General features: G+C 48.3%; 1 protein-coding gene across 1 annotated transcript in view; it reads left to right on the top strand.

The window, feature by feature from the left end:
* The window catches only part of LOC144178523 (LIM homeobox transcription factor 1-beta-like), a 296,217-nt gene that overhangs the window by 126,436 nt on the left and 148,032 nt on the right, over positions 1–21,749 (top strand). Inside the window, exon 3 of the mRNA XM_077706447.1 lies at positions 10,924–11,236. Coding sequence (XP_077562573.1) covers positions 10,924–11,236 — 313 coding nt within the window. The remainder of the gene's footprint in view (positions 1–10,923; positions 11,237–21,749) is intronic.

The following is a 21,749-nucleotide window of genomic DNA, read 5'->3' as shown; positions in this document are numbered from 1 at the left end:
AGAATCATTCAAGACGGTAAAGTCGGTAAAGAACAAAAAAAAACACACTTTTAGTACGATCATGGGGAGGCAATGAAATGTTCAGCGCCGCAGACGCGGAAAGTAGCCCGAAAACCAGTAGACCGAGGCCCGGATTAAATATAGAAATGGGTCGTAACGCAATACGACAGGACTGCGAATTTCGCTTTTATCTTGAACAAGGCTCCCGTTGGAGCACCGAAACGTCAATACCTTATTTTTCTCTCGTGGTCGGCGTATTCACTTTTTATTCAGTTACATAACGTCACGCCAAAACATACAAGGTTAAAGCTAATGTCCCTCTATGAGGTCTGACGTTGTCCACCGGTACCCATTGGAACAAATACTCATTGTAGTCATTGCACACGTCATGCTGCGACTACTGACGGACGCCGTAAAACCTCCAAGTGAAACGTTAGCCGTAGTCTAGGCAGTGCATACACAACAGTTGCTGCTGTTATTCTAGCAAAGTGATTCGTATCCACAGTGCAGCACATATCCGCGGTGTTGTATTGGTTGGGGCATTATAATTAGCCTGGATGAACACTGTTGTGGCCCGATTTTCCGCTGTTGGCGTAGCCAAACACTATACTCTTTCTGAATCTGGTTTTTCTGGAGTCAGTGGGGCCGCAACCAATTTTGGAGATAGGGTCTGACGGCAACTCGGGGACGGCGTTTACATTGCTACGACAAGAGCGCAGCGAACCCAGCTTCGGCCTCTTTGACGTCATGTAAACGGCAGGGTTCGCTCGGACGGCGCAACGAAGTCACTGCGCCAGCGGGGGAAGGGGGTGGGTGGGGGGTGAAGGCGCGTTCGTGTAAGGCACCAAAACCAGGTCGCAGCGCAAGTACCGCGCCTTTCGATAGTTCGACAAGGGCAGCACTGCTAATAAACTCATTCACTGAAATTCGCCATGCCCCTGTTATTACACACTTTCTGTGGAAAAAATTTCCAGTCGCCCCGAGTGTGACAACCGATAAAGTGCATGATATCATCCGTTATCTGATTAAGGTTTGAACCAGACAGAGTTCACTGTTAAAGAATGTGAACTTGTTTTCTCTCGGGGTTTGGCCATTTTGCTGCCATTGAACGAACGTGATATAGCAAACGCCGTTACATCTATGGCCTTTTGGCGGGTGAAAAGTCTGCTATTTTGTTTTCTTCACCCGGCCCTTGTTACGAAGTCTTTCTCTTTTGGTTTCATGTGGGTAACTGGGCTGTGTTTTTATTTTTTTGCCCGGTTTAAAATTTTGTGTTATAGACACGTCGCTTCAACTTAGTTCTTGACGTTGTGAAATACATTTGCATGGCTAACGAAATAAATTCCTTTTCGTCCAGTTGAACGTTTTTTTTTTACTTCATGGTTTTCTGCTCTTGCTCCGAATCTAGGTGTCAGTTTATTTACACAGCGCTGCAAGATGGTCCGCGTAGTTTGTGCAGAATTGTGGCGCTGGCCTAAAGCAACCACCTCCCATCAACATCACCTTCGAGCTCATTTCCGCTCGCCGAGTGTGATTCTGAGCTTGTCCACCAGCTCGAGTCTGCTCATCGGCATCCTCCTCTTCCCACGAGAGAAGACGCGTTGTTAAACTCCGTCAGGACCTCCGCGCTTTTCCCGCCGGAAAGAGAACCGCTGTTTCGAGTGCGCTCCTGCTCTTGCCTGCAGAGTCCGCTGAGAGTCGCGTTCAAAAAGAGAAGTAAAAGTGGGAAATTGCGAGTGTTGTACCCCGCCGTGAGTGCGTTAGATCAAAGCGAGCCCGAACGGAAGCATACCACTGGCAATTTCGTTTAACCACAAAAATCTCTTATTGCCGCTTGCCATATTTGCTTCCAATAGTGCGGAAAGCGACTTGCTCCGCGTTCCCCAGCAATCCAAGCTCCTGCACCTAAGTCTGAAGCTTCGCCGAAAGGCGGCAGTAGGAGTAGCGAGTACAGATATGACGACACGGGAAAGGAAAGGAAGCGAGACCACCAGTGGGCGGAAAGCAACACAACAACCGACCCGTAAGGTAATATTGGGGAAACTCGAGAGCTTTAATGCTCCCCGGCCACGATCGCGCAAAGGAAGAGGAAACCTGGAGGCAGAAAGTACGTACGTCGCGAATTGGAGAGGATGGCGCGGAAATTGGAGGGACGGTACGCTACACGTGCTTGAGGACTGCGTCTTAAGCGTCGAGTGCGAGCGGACCCCCTAACGCGCGCCGCTCTCCCCCGTGGGAACCGGCACGAGCTCTTGCACACGTGGGGGGACGGGGAGGGGAGGAAGAGGGGAAGAGCGGGCAGCAAAAGCGAAAGCTCCACCTTCGCAAGACGCGCTCTTCCGTCCGGGCGCCTGAAGTGGGCACTTGGCCGACCCAGAGTTGCTGTCCAGTTGTGCCCGCTCTGCTCTCGAGTGGACGCGGAACAAAGGCCCACAGCGAAAGGGGAAGGGGGGGGCTGAGGTTCAAGAGGCCCGTCTAGGGTCGGCGGCATTTCGCGCGAGCAACCAGCCGCTCGGCTCTGCATCATGTAATAGATGCCGTCGAAAGCTGTAGTCTTTCTGCGGGGAGTGCACCTGGGGGAATAGGCAGGGATGACTTTATTTCCTCAGCTCGAACGCTGTACAATGCATCCGTAAGTCTGCTGTGCCACAGCGCGCCTGCATGACTGCAGCAGCAGTGAGCGCGCAAAGCAGACCAATGACGAAACCCCGCGGCATGCTTTGCCTTAAAAAATTCCCCCGCATTTCCCCGAGGGGGAGAATGTGAAAGTGCGAATGCACGGTTGTCGGCCCGCTTGCGGCGCTTGCGCTCGGCCCCCGCAGCCCAGTATCCCTCCGAGATATTAATCACATTTGCTCCCTTAAACGCAGCGATCGGTCATTCAGGTAGATTCTGGCGTAGCAGGTCCTTAGACAATTTTTTTGGAGTAACTGTCAGAGCTATGATCAGTGATCCAGCGACATTACTTTCCTTGTTGCCAGCCGCCTATAAAGAAAGTCTGTGTCCCCGACTAGCCTCACGTAAAAAAGAGCCAGCAGACCATCGCTCCATCAGAAATAGGGGGCTTATCAGAAGCAGAACATTTCAGAAGAGGGCACACATGCGGGTGCTTGCAAACGGAGCAGAATATGCTGCAAACAGAACTGTGCTATCGCTTAAATTATCCTCCCTATTTATGACCGGGCTGGCGGTTGCCCGTTTGCGTATATTTTAGTCAGGTGTATCCCCTGGACGTGGGCTAAATACACATCAAAATATGACGTACGATTCGAAAAAGGAACGGATGATCGCAATAGGCAGTTAATCTATTACTAGGTTTAGAAGTATGAGGGCAACATTCGGTCTCCGTTTTTCAGGCGAAGGACATCAATCTTGTTACTTTCGGAACAAACACGACAGGTCGTAAACAATGGCGACATTATTTTAATAAATTTCGCTAGTGTTTTTGTCCTCACGCAAATTTGCTTCGGGGTGTTGGGAGAATTCGTCGCGATTTTCTAAACAGCTACATTTGAAAGCTTCGGCCTTTTCGGCATCATCATGAATGTGTACAGCGCACTTTCAGCGCATTCGAGTGTCCCAATGTTGTTATTATGTTGGATCCAGCAATAACCCTTTTGAAAGGAAATAGGTGGAATTCACCGGTATTCACGCATACTTACAAAAGATGTTTTTTCGCGTACCGGTACCTACTCATCCATGTGTGACGGCATTACGTGTATGCAGTTTTTAGCAGTAATCTACACTTCCGTTGTCAGGCTTCATGCTAACAAATTAAACTTGATGTGATTAAACTTACAATAGCGGACACATGAGGAGAAGTCGTACTGTGTCATGCCGCGGCGATACAGCCAGAAACACTTTCACGACGTTGAGAAATTAAGTACTCGTGAAATCCAAAGGCCGGGTTCGGGCTAAACTCACGCGAATACTGAAGTTAACTTTTTATGGTCTATTATTTGAATGCGAGGGCATCACTTCCTTACTTCAACCAGATTTGCGAAACGCTTCGACTCGGAACGAAACGGGGCAGCTGCAAGACGGCGTTTACTTTTTAACAGCTCCACTTCTGTAGACGGCGGTCGCTTGTGAGGCCCTGTGGCGCAAAGCCGCAAAGCCGGTCTTTAATAGCGGTACATCGCGCTGAGAGTCTGGGTCAATACGTAAGAATACACTCGCATTGCAGACATCACGCGTAGCGTAGCGATTCTGCCTAATTTTCGTTTGTTTTTACCCTTGTGTGTAACGCCTGTATTCCTCCTGGGCCGACATAGAAAGCGCTCATTGTGCTTGTGTAGCAGGCTTCTGCGATTGAAGCGAAATTAAGAACTAATTCTCGTGGTGTAGGCATCCACGCGCGCACTGGCAGGCCGAATTCGTACACAAATTGTAGCCCATGGGTATTCCACGCAACGAAGTAACCGCATTATCGAACCTCCGCTTTGCATTTTACGACAACCATGACCTCAGCAACAACGGTATTAGATCAGGCTGTACAGAAAACTTATTTGCATTTGCACTCACTCCTCGGATTACACCTTGACACTATGCCCATATCCGATGTAAAGGCAAATCTTTAAAGGGACAGCCAACCGATTTTTGTGGAGTATGTTCTCTCAGTCCCAAATGAAAACACATCACTTAAAACACCTTGAACTGAAACGATTTCCCTGGTGTGGCCCCAGAACGCTCGAAAGCTGAATTTTTACTGCGAAGCAGTATATGTCTAATATGTCTGCCCTCCCCCCTCCCCCCGTTTTCACTCTGGTGAAGCCACTTTACTCGGCGCCGTCCTCGCCACCGCCGACCCCGCTTTCGCAACCGTCATCATTCCCCTCGCCGCCACCGATGCCTTTCACAAGCTGCGCTATCGGCTGATAACGGTGGTAGCGCCCTTATCAGGTGTTACCAAAGCAACTTGCCCGCTTTGAACGCCGACGTGAGCCCATAATTCTTCTTCAGAATGAACGCCTTTCCACGCGACATTTTGCCCCGTGATTTCACGCGTAAGCACGCCCCCATCAACGGTTCCGGTTTATGCGTGCACATGCATGGTGTGGAAGCAGAGGGGGGGCGGAGGGGGCGTGCCTTCACAACTAGGCTTCATGCCACTACTGATTACACGCGCGTTTCGCTGGCGGGAAATTTAAACATGGAAGTCTCTCGGCTCAATGCCACCTTCAGCTGTCCTCAATGGTCGAGCGGTTTGGGCTTGGGTTGGTGCGTTACACAGACAATGGAGGAAAACGACTCGGGAGGAAAACGGACAGCCACATTATTGTCCACTAGAATGAAGCTCGGGTCCTTCCAGGTCTTAAATTCTGTGGGATAGACGCGTGTCGTTCGCTTGGAGGAAGAACAGCGGGAGTTGAAGAAGCGTCTGCCCTAAACAGAAGCGCGAATTGGTGCGAAAACAGAAAGCCGATGCCGCCACAATTCAACAGCAAGGTGGTATCCGGAACGAGAGAAGGAGAAGATGCAACAATCACTCGATAACCCCTACATAACTGGCAATTGGCTTATATTAGCCTAGTGATCGTATTTTACACACACACGTGGGGCCGACATAGTTATTTTTACGCATGTGCCAAATTCCGTTTCTTTTGTTGTCGGAGGCGAAATCACTTTTGATGCAACATTTGAGTTTTTTTTATTTCAATTTTCCACCCAACTTGATCGGGCCGCTTTTGCTCAGCTCGCTTGACGAAGGACGGGTTTGCGCGACTCGCGATTTCACTTGGGGCAAGCCTTCTGACGAAGGCTTGCCCCAACCCGAAACGTTAATACATTTTCGGTCGTTGCCCTTTAGTCTTCTCTTTTACTGTATATATATATATATATATATATATATATATATATATATATATATATATATATATATATATATATATATATATATATATATATATATATATATATATATATGTATATATAAATATATATATATATATATATATATATATATATATATATATATATATATATATATATATATATATATATGCTCAACGCTGGTCGCCCACTCTCGACATGTCGTAGACGCTCGAGTCACGGCCCGGGGGTTAAAAAGAAGGTCCCCTTCACCCCGAGTAGTCCGAGTGACACTGGCTACCACCCCCAAGCGCAGGAAACAAAAACAACTGAACATAAATACCCCAGAAAGTGGAGGCTAAAGTAGCCCCGCCGGTAGCGTAGTGGTCATCGCACCAGACCGGTATTCTGGAGGTCGTGGGTTCGGATCCCACCTGGCAGGCATTTTTTCTCCACTTTCTCATTTTCCAAATTCTTTATCTTGAGCTACTACATCCTCCCCTTTGCTTTCCGAGGTCTTCTTGACTGCCAATTCTTATTTCTGTCTTATTTTCAACGAGTCCCTGATTTCCTATTCTGATTCGCTACATGCATAGCGAGGGCCTCTGTTCTGGCAGTCTTGGTGCCATAGGAAGCTTAAGAGGGTTCAACGCTGGTCGACCACTCTCGACATGTCGTAGACGCTCGAGTCACGGCCTGGGGGTTAAAAAGAAGGTCCCCTTCACTCAAGTAGTCCGAGTGGCGCTGGCTACCACCCCCAAGCGCAGGAAACAAAAACAACTGAACATAAATACCCCAGAAAGTGGAGGCTAAAGTAGCCCCGCCGGTAGCGTAGTGGTCATCGCACCAGACCGGTATTCTGGAGGTCGTGGGTTTGGATCCCACCTGGCAGGCATTTTTTCTCCGCTTTCTTATTTTCCAAATTCTTTGTCTTGAGCTACTACATCCTCCCTGTTGCTTTCCGAGGTCTTCTTGACTGCCAATTCTTATTTCTGTCTTATTTTAAACGAGTCCCTCATTTCCTATTCTGATTCGCTACATGCATAGCGAGGGCCTCTGTTCTGGCAGTCTTGGTGCCATAGGAAGCTTAAGAGGGTTCAACGCTGGTCGACCACTCTCGACATGTCGTAGACGCTCGAGTCACGGCCTGGGGGTTAAAAAGAAGGTCCCCTTCACTCAAGTAGTCCGAGTGGCGCTGGCTACCACCCCCAAGCACAGGAAACAAAAACAACTCAACATAAATACCCCAGAAAGTGGAGGCTAAAGTAGCCCCGCCGGTAGCGTAGTGGTCATCGCACCAGACCGGTATTCTGGAGGTCGTGGGTTTGGATCCCACCTGGCGGGCATTTTTTCTCCACTTTCTTATTTTCCAAATTCTTTGTCTTGAGCTACTACATCCTCCCTGTTGCTTTCCGAGGTCTTCTTGACTGCCAATTCTTATTTCTGTCTTATTCAACGAGCCCCTGATTTCCTATTCTGATTCGCTACATGCATAGCGAGGGCCTCTGTTCTGGCAGTCTTGGTGCCATAGGAAGCTTAAGAGGGTTCAACGCTGGTCGACCACTCTCGACATGTCGTAGACGCTCGAGTCACGGCCCGGGGGTTAAAAAGAAGGTCCCCTTCACCCCGAGTAGTCCGAGTGACACTGGCTACCACCCCCAAGCGCAGAAAACAAAAACAACTGAACATAAATACCCCAGAAAGTGGAGGCTAAAGTAGCCCCGCCGGTAGCGTAGTGGTCATCGCACCAGACCGGTATTCTGGAGGTCGTGGGTTTGGTTCCCACCTGGCAGGCATTTTTTCTCCACTTTCTTATTTTCCAAATTCTTTATCTTGAGCTACTACATCCTCCCTGTTGCTTTCCGAGGTCTTCTTGACTGCCAATTCTTATTTCTGTCTTATTCAACGAGCCCCTGATTTCCTATTCTGATTCGCTACATGCATAGCGAGGGTCTCTGTTCTAGCAGTCTTGGTGCCATAGGAAGCTTAAGAGGGTTCAACGCTGGTCGACCACTCTCGACATGTCGTAGACGCTCGAGTCACGGCCTGGGGGTTAAAAAGAAGGTCCCCTTCACTCAAGTAGTCCGAGTGGCGCTGGCTACCACCCCCAAGCGCAGGAAACAAAAACAACTGAACATAAATACCCCAGAAAGTGGAGGCTAAAGTAGCCCCGCCGGTAGCGTAGTGGTTATCGGCCCAGACCGGTATTCTGGAGGTCGTGGGTTCGGATCCCACCTGGCGGGCATTTTTTCTCCACTTATTTTCCAAATTCTTTATCTTGAGCTATTACATCCTTCCCTTTGCTTTCCGAGGTCTTCTTGACTGCAAATTCTTATTTCTGTCTTACATATATATATATATATATATAGGGAGTAGTAGAACTTTGAAGATGGTAGAGAACACAAGAGAAGAAAAACTTCGAACAAGGTAAAAGCACGATTGTGGCCTACGTTTCAGCAAAGAGAACTTGCTTTTTTCAGGCCCTGAGAAAAGCAAGTTCTCCTTGCTGAAACGTAGGCCACAATCGTGCTTTTACCTTGTTCGAAGTTTTTCTTCTCTTATATATATATATATATATATATATATATATATATATATATATATATATATATACATATATGTGTGTGTCTGTGTAAATCTAGAGCAACGCAAAACTCACAAGGCGCGCAGAAATAGTATAAGAGTCGGATACACAGCAAGAACCATAACAAAGAAAGTTTACTTACGTAGCGGCAACCGGACTTGCCTTCATCAAAGTACAGTTACATGATTTTGCTGTCACAAACATTTGGAACACATTTCTTAAATAGATTTACAGCAAACTGTGAGAAGGATCGAAAGGTTTTTCGAAAACGGAGAATATGCATGCAGTCGGGCTAATCCTATGTTTACAACAACAACAACAAAAAGAGAGAAAGGAGAGGGGGAGAGAGATACTTAGGGGTCGTATTAACAAGGCAGTTGTCAAGGTTGCTCCACGACGGGGAAACGTACCTGGCATGGGCTGCAAGCTCACACAGTTCGGAAGCCTAGACAATCGTGGTTTCAAAAGGAAGGGAAAAGGATACAATAAAGTAATAAGTAAGATATATATATATATATATATATATATATATATATATATATATATATATATATATATAGGGTTTGTAAATGAGGGGCTCGTTAGAAAATACAGGAAGAAATGCCGGCAGTCTACAACGCCAAAGAAGGCATAGGGGAATGGTTAGAATATTTTTTACCGTTAGTGACGTTACATTATTATTTATTATTATTAATTACGTGAGAAAGAAAGAAAGAAAAACACGCGCCCAGAGTGGGGACCGAAAGGCGTGGGTTCGGTCCCCACTCTGGGCGCGTGTTTTTCTTTCTGTCTTTCTCACGTAATTAATAATAATAAATAATAATGTAACGAACCATTCCCCTATGCCTTCTTTGGCGTTGTAGACTGCCGGCATTTCTTCCTGTATATATATATATATATATATATATATATATATATATATATATATATATATATATATATATATATATATATATATATATATATATATACATACATATACAGTCGAACACGGATATATCGAACACGGGTATATCGAATTATTGTCTATATCGAACTCATAAATTATCCCCTTGAAAATTCTGTGTAAAAGTATAGGAATTCGTACGTTTATATCGAACCGTATTTTTCCCAACATTTTGTATATCGAACGCCGCTCGAGCTGGAAGGTGCTCTTCGGCAGTCGCTGCACCCGCGATTGAGGTTGGGGAGGATGTGCAGGAATGCCCAGGCATGGCGAAGACTGGCTCGAGCTAATCCCCCCTACCGGAACGAATTTGCGCTTTCCCAGTCGGGCCCCGCTACCGGCCGCCGTAGGGTTAGCGGACGGAGCCCGGTATGCTAAATCTCTCTAGGCACACAAGCCCGAACGCTCGGAAAATGTGACAGTGCGAGGTAGGGATGCCCCGACTGCGCACGTCTTTTTTTTTTCCCCGGCTGCGTACGTTCCCCGGCTTGCGGAAAAAAGAGTTTTTTTTTTTTCTCTCTCTCCCTGGGTCTGTCTTCCCCCGATGTCGTCTCGGGAAAGAGAAGAGGGAACGAAGGCGGTGGCGGCCTCCTCCTACTTTTGCATTTTGCTGCTGTTGCTGCTGTTTGGAGAGTTGTACAGCACCTTTCGGAGATCACTGTTTCTCTCGGAGATGACCATCGCGAGCGCTTTGTTGGAGTCCGTTCAGAGAGCCTTGGAATTGTTACCTTCAAAGTTCTTGTGGTACGTGCGCGCTGTTCTTCTTTTGCGTGCGTGTTTTGCATGGTGTGCGAAGGCGCAGCGTACTGCTGGAATTTTCTAGTTGTACAGCCTCGAGAAGATCGAGACCAGCGTCTTTAATTTCATTTCCAGGACGAAGAAGCAGGCCAAGATCAGCGATTTTTTTTTTCGCGGAAATAAAGCGTCCTGTTGCGTCGTGAGTGCGGAATTAGTTGTCATTCTTGAATGCTACGATCGGTAAGTGATCGTCCGCCATAGGTGAGGTCTCAGAGCCCATATTTTTTATATCGAATTTTTCATATATCGAACTATTTCGCGATCCCCTTGGAGTTCGATATATCCGTGTTCGACTGTATATTAGTTCAACTTCAAATGTGGTAGAAGTTTCATTTCACATTTCACGTCTAGTCTGGTGCCTTGTCCGGCAAATCATATATCATCATCGGATACCAGAGAAGCTTGCCTAGGAAGGTTCTCTGGAACATGAACAGCATCTCCTCGCCAGAAAAGGTCAGGCCACCCTGGTGTACTATTCGGCAGAAACCTCTAAACGAATGGGAGAAGTCCTCGTGCTGCACTGAACACAAGTGGAATGATCCTGATAACGACGATGCTGCTCATGAAGATAACGATGATGGCGGTGATGGTGATGATGACGAATATTATTATTATTATTATTATTATTATTATTATTATTATTATTATTATTATTATTATTATTATTATTATGATGATGATGATGATGATGTACGAATTCGATATTTGTCGATGTGCATACCACCTGCTCGCGTACTCCTCGACCTGCGTAAACTATGACGTGCCACGGTGGCCCTGGTCGCAGGTCCGGACGGCCGCATGCGCAAGGGCAGTGGTTCCAAGAGCCCCTCGTCGTCCTCGGCGGCCCCGGGCGGCGGCGGCTGCCCCGTGGCTGGCGACGACGCCCCTCCAGCGGCCGCCGTGGGGTCCAGCCACCCGTCGGCCGCCGCGTCCCTGTGCGCGGGCTGCGGCCTGCCCATCGTGGACCGCTACATCCTGCGGGTCATGGACCACTCGTGGCACGAGGCCTGCCTCCAGTGCTCCGTGTGCCACGCACCCCTCGAGCAGTCCTGCTACTCGCGCGACAGAAAGCTCTTCTGCAAGGCCGACTACGACAAGTGAGTGCCGCTCCTCCGTTATTTCACCCCGCCCCCGCAACGGAGGCCATAAAACTGCACGCTGACAAGGTTACCGGCGAACTGTTCCGCATTTTATGCTGTATCAAGAAGTTGCCTTGTGGAACCAACGAGCGTTGTCTAGCCTGCAGCATCGAGGTACCAGCAGGTCAGAATGTCATCCATTGCCCTCGCGTTGGTCTTCCGTAAGTGATGGCTACGAGCATGTAGCAGTGTTTATCGCAGTTGTGCGCTTCAGCGCAGGAGGGCCTTCTGTAGTCCGTATTGGGCGAAAGAATTACAGGCGGAGCCGTTTCATGGAATCGCAGTTGTCGCCTCACAAGGTTACATGAAATAACATACGTGTGACGGTTAACGAATGATTGGATGGTGCGACGCATTTCACGGCGTAAGCTTATTATGAACACCCGCGCATACACAATGATGTCCACAAACTGAAATAGCGGACATGGTTCATTAGGACGCAGGATAACTCAGAAAGCACAGATAAGGAGGAAGGTTGATTGGCTGCATCGCAGAACAGTATTTAGAGGGTGTTTGACATGGCCCCGGCGAATTGATATGGTACACTCTTTTATTCTTTTATTTTTTTTGTGTGTGTGTGGGGGGGGGAGAGGTCTGCTCGGTCACGGTGCACCCGAGTGACCAACCTCCGCGTCTAGGAAAGCAAAGGTATCGGATAACGAAGACCGACGGGTGAATTATCTCACAAATAGGATATGTCCTGTGTCCCCATGTAATTCAAAACATCGTGCTTGCATTGAGTGATATTATACTCCATTACTGTCAGTCAGATCCGGTGTTGGATCTCATCATTGGCCTATTTTTTTCTCTTGATGAAAACGATCGGTCATTCAGCTGCACTGCTGTAAAGAACATCGGCGGTAATTTTTTACTGTGTTTAATTTAGCTCACAACGTGATGATGGCTTCAGAAGCTCGATTTTTAAACACACTTTCCTAGTTGATTTCGTTTATTATCGGTGAGCAAAAGGTTACACTGAAAAGCAAAGCGAAGCAGAAGATAAACCGTTAGGCTGTCGAAAAATGTTCACTTTTGCTTCAACTCGAAGTGGATTGTGCCTTGTTATGAGCAAAAGCTGACGAGAGTAAGCATGAATTCGCTCTGCTGCCGCACGCGCATTCACACGTTTCTGTCTCGCAGTACCGATTTAAGAAATGAAAAACCAAAACAAGTAGCTTCCTTTAATGTCACCCCAAGTTTCATGCACATTGCTGTATAGTTGACCAATGCCTGATAGGAGTGAATCATTGCAAACACATCGTCGATTCGGGCGATATTTTTACAGACGAATATGTAGGTTTTACAGCTCAGCGCAGCGAGCTGCTTCTTCACTTGGTGACCGACTAATTTATAAATAAAATACTGATGGAAGATTCGTTGGTGGATCTCCAGCAATGCGCGAGCACCTGTTCTCTCTCCCTCGCGGGCATGAGGGTCGGCCTGATGCACACGCCTTTCTGCTGCTTTAAACCCCCGCAACCATTAGTTTCTCGCACTCCACTCACACATTTTGCCAACCATGGTTTGCGTTCTGACCGTCTCAGGGGTCACGTTTTCTCGCTTTAGCTGCGGCGTTGGGTTCTAGTCACTTCTTTTGTTGTTCACCAGTATCGACAATTCGTCACCGTCATTCCTATTTTGTCCTCTTCTGCCGTCTGTTCGGCCCTGCACTCGCACTACACTCCACTTACGGCGCCTATGAGCGGTGACGGGACGCGTCTAAAAGCCAAACGACGGGCATTTCAGGCAGAGGCATTAAATAGAGAACCTCGATGCCAGCGCTGCCGTACAGAGTGGAGACACCCTTTGAACAAGGGGGACATTTTGGGTCAAATGCTCGACGCACAGAGTCAATACTGCGCTCAACAGGGTCGGCCGCGTGTCTTATTGTGCGCGGCCACTTCGGGCGGGGTGTTCTCGCGTGATCAGCGCTTTCGAGGTGTACCACGTTGCCAGTGAGCAGTTTCGCCTGGGCCTGAGCAACAAATGGCCAGGACGACCGGCCATTGCATTCCGCTGTGCAGCGGCTCGACAGCAAAACAGCTTCGTTTTCCACAAGGCCCAGCTACGCGAAATGAATAGGAACATTGAAACTGCCGTGACTCGGCATGCAAGCGCGAAGCGTCTGCATGCCGAAGGAAACCAGTCGTCGATCCGCGCTGTAGGTTTACGAGAGAATGTTCCTGTATTGGACTGGCCGATAATTACACTTCCGAACATCCTGTGTCATCTAGCTCGGCGTACGCATTTGGCGCCCGCTATCTGTCATGGCATTATACGCCGAACACTGGCAAGCGATAACAGCACAGAAACTTCGCGAGTAAACCGCATTGCAGCGTAAATTATAACGCGCGGTCTTTCTTCGGGGGCGAGCGAGTGACCCAAAATGGCAGCGCCAACGTAAAGTGTCTCCACCCTTTACGGCGGGCGCTCGAGCGTCGAGACACCCTAGCATTACCACGAGGGAACGAGTGCCGCCTCCCGCTGTTTGATATCTCCCGATATCACCTTGATATCCCCCGCTTGGTATCCCCCTCTCACAACGAGCTCGGTCGTTCTCTGTTCTGCCTATTTCTCCATGGATCGACGGCGCAAATTTTTTCCGACATGCCCCATCTATTGGTCACGCAATAGTAACCTCATCAAGTTGAAGGTGTAGCCAGAGCGACACTCAACAGAAGAGGGCACAAACGCAGATGGTGTCTGATACGTGTGTGTATGTAAGGGGGGGGGGCGCATTTGCTTGCGCATGCGTGTATGTGTGTGTGTGTGTGTTTGGGGGGAGGAACTGAATTTCATTTTTTTCCGAAGCGCAAAACAAACGCCGAAGCGCAAAACAAACTACCCTCAGTATAGCTTTAGCATCTTTAGCAATGGCTGGAATACAGCATCCGCTTGAACATACAATCTTGTCGCACCAAGCAAGTTCTTGGGAGACCTTTGTTTGTCGCGCTCATTATCCCGTGATGCATTTGTTTGTCATGCTTACTGTTTGGAGGAGGTATACGCAATCACGTGAGCTTGAGTCTGTCGATGCCACCACATAAACTACAGCGTGCTTATTATCAACATAAAGCCTGGGGCCACCACACGGCTACGAAAAAATCTCCTTCGTACTAAAGTGTGATAACGGCTGCATGCAACCCCCGTTCGGCGGTATCATCCCTTTTAGAGAAATTCCGCGCGAACTTTGTTTTCTCAGAAATCATTGTCTCCAAAGTACACTGCACGCACGCCTCGGGAATGCTCTCTCTCTCTCTCTTCCGCTCACCCCTACGGCCATTCATCTCTCTCTGCCCCGAGCGTTCGCCATCGCTTTTCGGCGGCCGCCTTATATATATATCCCGAGTTCGAGCGGTGATTCGGAGACTCGATGGGCCCGATGGTCGGGAGCCTCATCGTGCCGCGCCTTCCTAATGGCCTGCTCGGCTCGACTCCCCGCAGCCCCATGAATATATCTCGGGTGCCCATTTGGATCGTAACGGCCCCCTCCTCTTCGCTCGGCGCCGTAATCGTATCGGCCCGCCCGGCGGCCGCCGCCGTTCGATGTGAATTCCCCGCCTCCCAAATACGCGTATAACCTCGTCCGGGCAGCCGGCGGCGCTATATGGCCGGATGGTTGCCTCGCCGGGAGCGTATCCTTGCGCGTCTGCATAGGTGTATATATTTTGCCCGCCCGCCCGCCCGCCCGAAACCGGAGCTCGAGGAGTTTCAGGCAGTGAGAGTGCTAAGCCCCAGTGCCGAGCACGAGCCAGATTTACGATTTCGACGGCGCCGGCCGAGATGGTGATGGCTGCTAACAGCGATGCGGCGAAGGAAGGGAATAACTTAACTCTTCAGCACTCGTGAATCTCAACCGTGCTTGCCGTCGCTCGGTGTCGTTTATTTCCTATCTCTCCTCGTTCCCTAGTGCTCATCACTGTAATCAAATCTTCGCCCTGCTGAGAGTATTGATGAAGAGGGAGAAAAGACGACCATTCTCTTTCTGTTTTCACTTACCAAAGAGACTACTTCTCAGCGTCGGTGATAACACGCAACTAATAGTTTTCTTTGCACCCCTACTTCCGACTAATTCATTCGCTCTGGCGTGTATCATGGCTCATGTCTGTACAAGTTAAAGATGGGAGATACAAAAATACACCAGAAACATTTACACAGGCGCATTAATGACTAAAGAGAATGGATAAAAAGATTATAGCGGGTGGGCCGCGCCAACAACGGATAATCGTGCGAAAGCAGCACACATTCCGGCTTATGAAGCGTTGTGCACTGCGGATATGTGTTCCTCTGTGGGTGCGTACCAATTTGTTAGAAAGATGGGCCTGGTTTAAGACTTGTTTCGCCTAGTTATCACGAACTCAAAGTCTGTTTGGCTTGGTTGTGATTGGATTCAGCGTTCTCTCGCACTGAAGTGCACCCACAGACAGCCCAGCCAGCGCGCCATCCATGGCGAGACTGAGCGCCCAAGCGCCGGCGAAGCAGCCGTTAAAGCATCGCCAAACCACGCGATACTGCAATGGCGAGGCTCTGAGCGAGCTCGTCTGCGACGCCTCTCCACAGAAAACACGTGCAATGACGTCACACTTGCCACACTTGCGCACCTGAGGCTCAAAGTCACTGCGACGCGATGAGCGACCTTTCGCGATAGGACTTGCGCTGAAATAACAGTAGAAGCTTTAGGGTATGGTCAGGACCTTAAGCCTAGCGTTTCGTTTTGAGGTCTAGCGTTTCGTTTTGAGCTTCAAAGTACTGCCCCCAAGGAGTACTTTTTCGAAGGGGTGCCGGCTGACAACGTTAGTGACCTCAGAGCATGGCCTAACGTAGGCCTAAACCACAGATCCCGTGTTTAGAAGTATGTAAGGCAACTTCCAAGTTGAGCCTTACATCATGCAAAGCTACGCCGTACTCCGAAGGTGTCAAGGACTGGGCCAGTGTATAAATTTATAATGGGGCAACAGCTCAAACCGATGGGACGAAGGGAAGAAGACACGCTCGCCAGCGCTTATCTTTTCGTCTTCTCCTCTTTGTCCCACTGGTTCGCTGCGTTGCACCATTATGAATGTCATATACTTATTCTATGTCGGCAAGCGGTACTGATTTACGCTGGTCCTCAAAGCGTAACATTAGGCCTAACGTTGTATGTTTAGGCTTAACCTTGGGTAAGCTTCAAGTTGTGCCTCACAACGTGCAAGCAACATCATGCGCAAAAAGTGTGAAGACTGGGGCATTTGGTATAAAGTCATAATGGCGCAACAGAGCGTACCGAGAGGACGAAGACTAGAAGACGCAGTCATCAGCGCCCACATTGCCATCTTCTCCCCTTCGTCCCTCTGGTTGACGCATTATGAACGCTATACTGATTGCACATCGCGCTGGAGTGCCGGTTGATGACGTTTGATCTCAAAGCGTGACCTTGGGCCTAACGTCGGGCCGTCGCATACGCTCGTTTCCCCCTCCCTCCTCCGCGCATCAACTGTTGTGCAGACGGCTTCTAAACGGAGAAATACGGAGGATTCAATAATGACTCTGCCACCAGTTCACCTAAAATGGATTGAGATAGCCATACAGGGATGTGGCACTATAAGTCGAAGAATCGTAAATCCAAGTACAGTAATTATTTGCTGCCGGTAAATGCACAGAAAGAAAGCTGGGGAAAGGGGTGTCCTTTCTGCAATCTTGGACTCTCTGCCTTTCAGAAAGGAGCCCTCTCTCGGCCTGTTGTATATCCGGGCAGGCATTCCCCGTGTGACAGCACAAGCACCGCAGGAATGCACACGCTCTTGGCGTGCTGTTGATGTGATCCAGTGATCATTTTCCTGGTACGTGCTTCGGCGAGTGAGCCTTTAACGACGACAGCATTTTCACCCATACTCACCAACTGCGGACAAAGGGTGAATTTGTCAGACACATAATCCACCGCACACACAACTCCCTCGACCCGGAGCTACCACTACGAAAACCGCAGACCAACACATACCTTCACAACACCCTTCGCCACGTCGTTCACTCACTCACTCACTCACTCACTCACTCACTCACTCACTCACTCACTCACTCACTCACTCACTCACTCACTCACTCACTCACTCACTCACTCACTCACTCACTCACTCACTCACTCACTCACTCACTCACTCACTCACTCACTCACTCACTCACTCACTCACTCACTCACTCACTCACTCACTCACTCACTCACTCACTCACTCACTCACTCACTCACTCACTCACTCACTCACTCACTCACTCACTCACTCACTCACTCACTCACTCACTCACTCACTCACTCACTCACTCACTCACTCACTCACTCACTCACTCACTCACTCACTCACTCACTCACTCACTCACTCACTCACTCACTCACTCACTCACTCACTCACTCACTCACTCACTCACTCACTCACTCACTCACTCACTCACTCACTCACTCACTCACTCACTCACTCACTCACTCACTCACTCACTCACTCACTCACTCACTCACTCACTCACTCACTCACTCACTCACTCACTCACTCACTCACTCACTCACTCACTCACTCACTCACTCACTCACTCACTCACTCACTCACTCACTCACTCACTCACTCACTCACTCACTCACTCACTCACTCACTCACTCACTCACTCACTCACTCACTCACTCACTCACTCACTCACTCACTCACTCACTCACTCACTCACTCACTCACTCACTCACTCACTCACTCACTCACTCACTCACTCACTCACTCACTCACTCACTCACTCACTCACTCACTCACTCACTCACTCACTCACTCACTCACTCACTCACTCACTCACTCACTCACTCACTCACTCACTCACTCACTCACTCACTCACTCACTCACTCACTCACTCACTCACTCACTCACTCACTCACTCACTCACTCACTCACTCACTCACTCACTCACTCACTCACTCACTCACTCACTCACTCACTCACTCACTCACTCACTCACTCACTCACTCACTCACTCACTCACTCACTCACTCACTCACTCACTCACTCACTCACTCACTCACTCACTCACTCACTCACTCACTCACTCACTCACTCACTCACTCACTCACTCACTCACTCACTCACTCACTCACTCACTCACTCACTCACTCACTCACTCACTCACTCACTCACTCACTCACTCACTCACTCACTCACTCACTCACTCACTCACTCACTCACTCACTCACTCACTCACTCACTCACTCACTCACTCACTCACTCACTCACTCACTCACTCACTCACTCACTCACTCACTCACTCACTCACTCACTCACTCACTCACTCACTCACTCACTCACTCACTCACTCACTCACTCACTCACTCACTCACTCACTCACTCACTCACTCACTCACTCACTCACTCACTCACTCACTCACTCACTCACTCACTCACTCACTCACTCACTCACTCACTCACTCACTCACTCACTCACTCACTCACTCACTCACTCACTCACTCACTCACTCACTCACTCACTCACTCACTCACTCACTCACTCACTCACTCACTCACTCACTCACTCACTCACTCACTCACTCACTCACTCACTCACTCACTCACTCACTCACTCACTCACTCACTCACTCACTCACTCACTCACTCACTCACTCACTCACTCACTCACTCACTCACTCACTCACTCACTCACTCACTCACTCACTCACTCACTCACTCACTCACTCACTCACTCACTCACTCACTCACTCACTCACTCACTCACTCACTCACTCACTCACTCACTCACTCACTCACTCACTCACTCACTCACTCACTCACTCACTCACTCACTCACTCACTCACTCACTCACTCACTCACTCACTCACTCACTCACTCACTCACTCACTCACTCACTCACTCACTCACTCACTCACTCACTCACTCACTCACTCACTCACTCACTCACTCACTCACTCACTCACTCACTCACTCACTCACTCACTCACTCACTCACTCACTCACTCACTCACTCACTCACTCACTCACTCACTCACTCACTCACTCACTCACTCACTCACTCACTCACTCACTCACTCACTCACTCACTCACTCACTCACTCACTCACTCACTCACTCACTCACTCACTCACTCACTCACTCACTCACTCACTCACTCACTCACTCACTCACTCACTCACTCACTCACTCACTCACTCAGATATACCAGCCATATCACGAACGCGACATTTTGCTTAGGCCGCGCCTGTTAGTTACTTTTAACACGGATTGTGCAAGGACGATCTGTACATTTCGCGCAATTAGACGCCAGAAGCTGCTACCCAGTTCGCCTGATAGATTCGATCTCCCTGAAGTCATGAAAGAAGCATTTCTTAAGTGTGACACTGAATTCAAAACTAACTCCTACTTTAAACACTATAAGTGCGCAAGAAAACTATACGGGGCAATTAAGGACTCGTGGGTAATTAGTCGTGAAAGTAATGAAATGTACATGTGCTGCAATTTATTTAATTTGCGACATAATTCTTTAAAAATCCACAATGAAAATTCATTCCAGCCCCTCACGGGTCTCGCGGCACCCGTTGCGTGGACAGTATGCAGTATGTAAATGAAGGTTGCCTTAAATTATCCATGTTAGTTTGGCTCAACGAAAGTTTTTGCTTGATGCAGTTGGAAAAGCGGATTTCAAAATTTAAATTCATTTTATTTTCATACAATATAAAAACAAAGGTTATGGGGGATTTCTTAGAAAACTATTTGCTCGCAGTCAACTTGAAGAGTCATCGTTAAGAAGCAGCGACAGAACAAAAAAAAAAAAAAAAAAAAGAAGAAAGCAAAGGTCTCAAAAGACTGAAAAGAAGCAAGGCTAAAATGGGGGCTAGTTGGTTCTGCATCTTCTTGAACCGCGCTGTTTTAAAACAGGACAAGGAAAGAGCACACAGGGCGCGCTTCGTCTCGCCCTGTGTGCTCTTTCCTTGTTCTGTTTTAAAACAGCGCGTTTCAAGAAGAGACTGAAAAGAAACAAAAGAAAACCACCATAAAATATCTAAAATACGGGAGAAACACAATCGAACATAAGGGCTACGGGAAGACATTACCACAATAAGACACAAATTGTACACATTGCCTTTTGCTATCAAATTAGCTATAGCAAATGCAAGTAAATCGTCCTACAAGTGACGTGCTGCACAACGATGAGGCGGTCAAAATTTGAGGCTGAGAAACAAAAGTCAGGCATTCCACTCTGTAAAGGTGGATGACCAGCGGAGCTGCTGTTGTGTTATTCGTTGGCCACAAACTCCTGCTTAAACAGCGCCGCCGCACTGTGGAAGCGTTCAGTGGTACTGCAGCGAGAGCGACGCCGACGTCTTGCGCTCTCAGCTTCGCTGTATTCGGGATCCCGAAAAGCTTCGCGCTTACTCTTCAAGGTATCTGAGACAAACGATTGATGGCGCCACGCAAATGATTAGGCAATTAAAACATTAAGTAATTAATTAATTAAACTCATGATATTTTGATTGATGATTGATTGATTGATTGATTGATTGATTGATTGATTGATTGATTGATTGATTGATTGATTGATTGATTGATTGATTGATTGATTGATTGATTGATTGATTGATTGCGGGGTTTAACGCGCCGAACATACACAGGCTATGAGGCTCGCTGTAGTGGAGGGCTCCGGATTAACTTTTATCACCTGGGGATCTTTAACGTGCACCGAAATTTCGATAAACGGGCGTTTGTGGGTGTCACTTAAAGCAGAGAAGCGGCCCCAGCGGCCTGGCGCAGCTCAGCTGAAAACTCGCCCCAAAATAGGTAAGGATGTCATCCCAGAGAACACTCGAACGAAAATTATCTGCACGGCCCTAATGCGAAGAGGCCGAGCCGTTATTACAATCGCCAAAATAAAAAAAATCGTTAAGGTATTGGGCCACATTGTGAAACACCTTTCTAATGGAACAGCAGGAATAAGGGAAGGAACGATACGGCACAGCCGCTTATCATGAGCAGGGTATCAGTCATGCTGTACTGCACACTTACTCACACCAAATAAAACCAAATAAAGGCCATCATCAGGACAGCATATAAGGCTGCCCTCAACCTCCCAATTTTCACGCTCGGCGAAAATGTCTTCAAATCGGGTCTTTCTAGCACCACTGAAGAAATGAGAGAAACCGTTCTCCTTATACAAAGGAAGCGGCTGAGAAACAGAAAATCGAGACGGACCATCGCATGCAAGAGATAGGCATCCCTCCGCAAAATAAATAACGAGATGTGTCACCGATCCTGCGACTCCCCATCAAAACTCGTCCCTGCCAAAATAATTGTATCCAAACGTACACAAGAACAGGCGACAAGCTGTGATCAAATTCAATTGAAGAAAGTACCAATAACCACGCAAACACAATGCAAACCTACGCCAGGATGTACAAAAGTACTAAGAAAACATTTGTCGCAGTGGACTACCGTGGCTGTCTTCGTGACTGCATGACC

Source organism: Haemaphysalis longicornis, unplaced genomic scaffold (genome assembly GCF_048455015.1).
Source record: "Haemaphysalis longicornis isolate Haplotype H1 unplaced genomic scaffold, Haemaphysalis longicornis Haplotype H1 scaffold_1, whole genome shotgun sequence".
Classification (NCBI taxonomy): Eukaryota; Metazoa; Arthropoda; class Arachnida; order Ixodida; family Ixodidae; genus Haemaphysalis; species Haemaphysalis longicornis.
The sequence above is the reverse complement of the archived record's forward strand: the minus strand, read 5'-3'. Positions and strand labels throughout refer to the sequence as shown.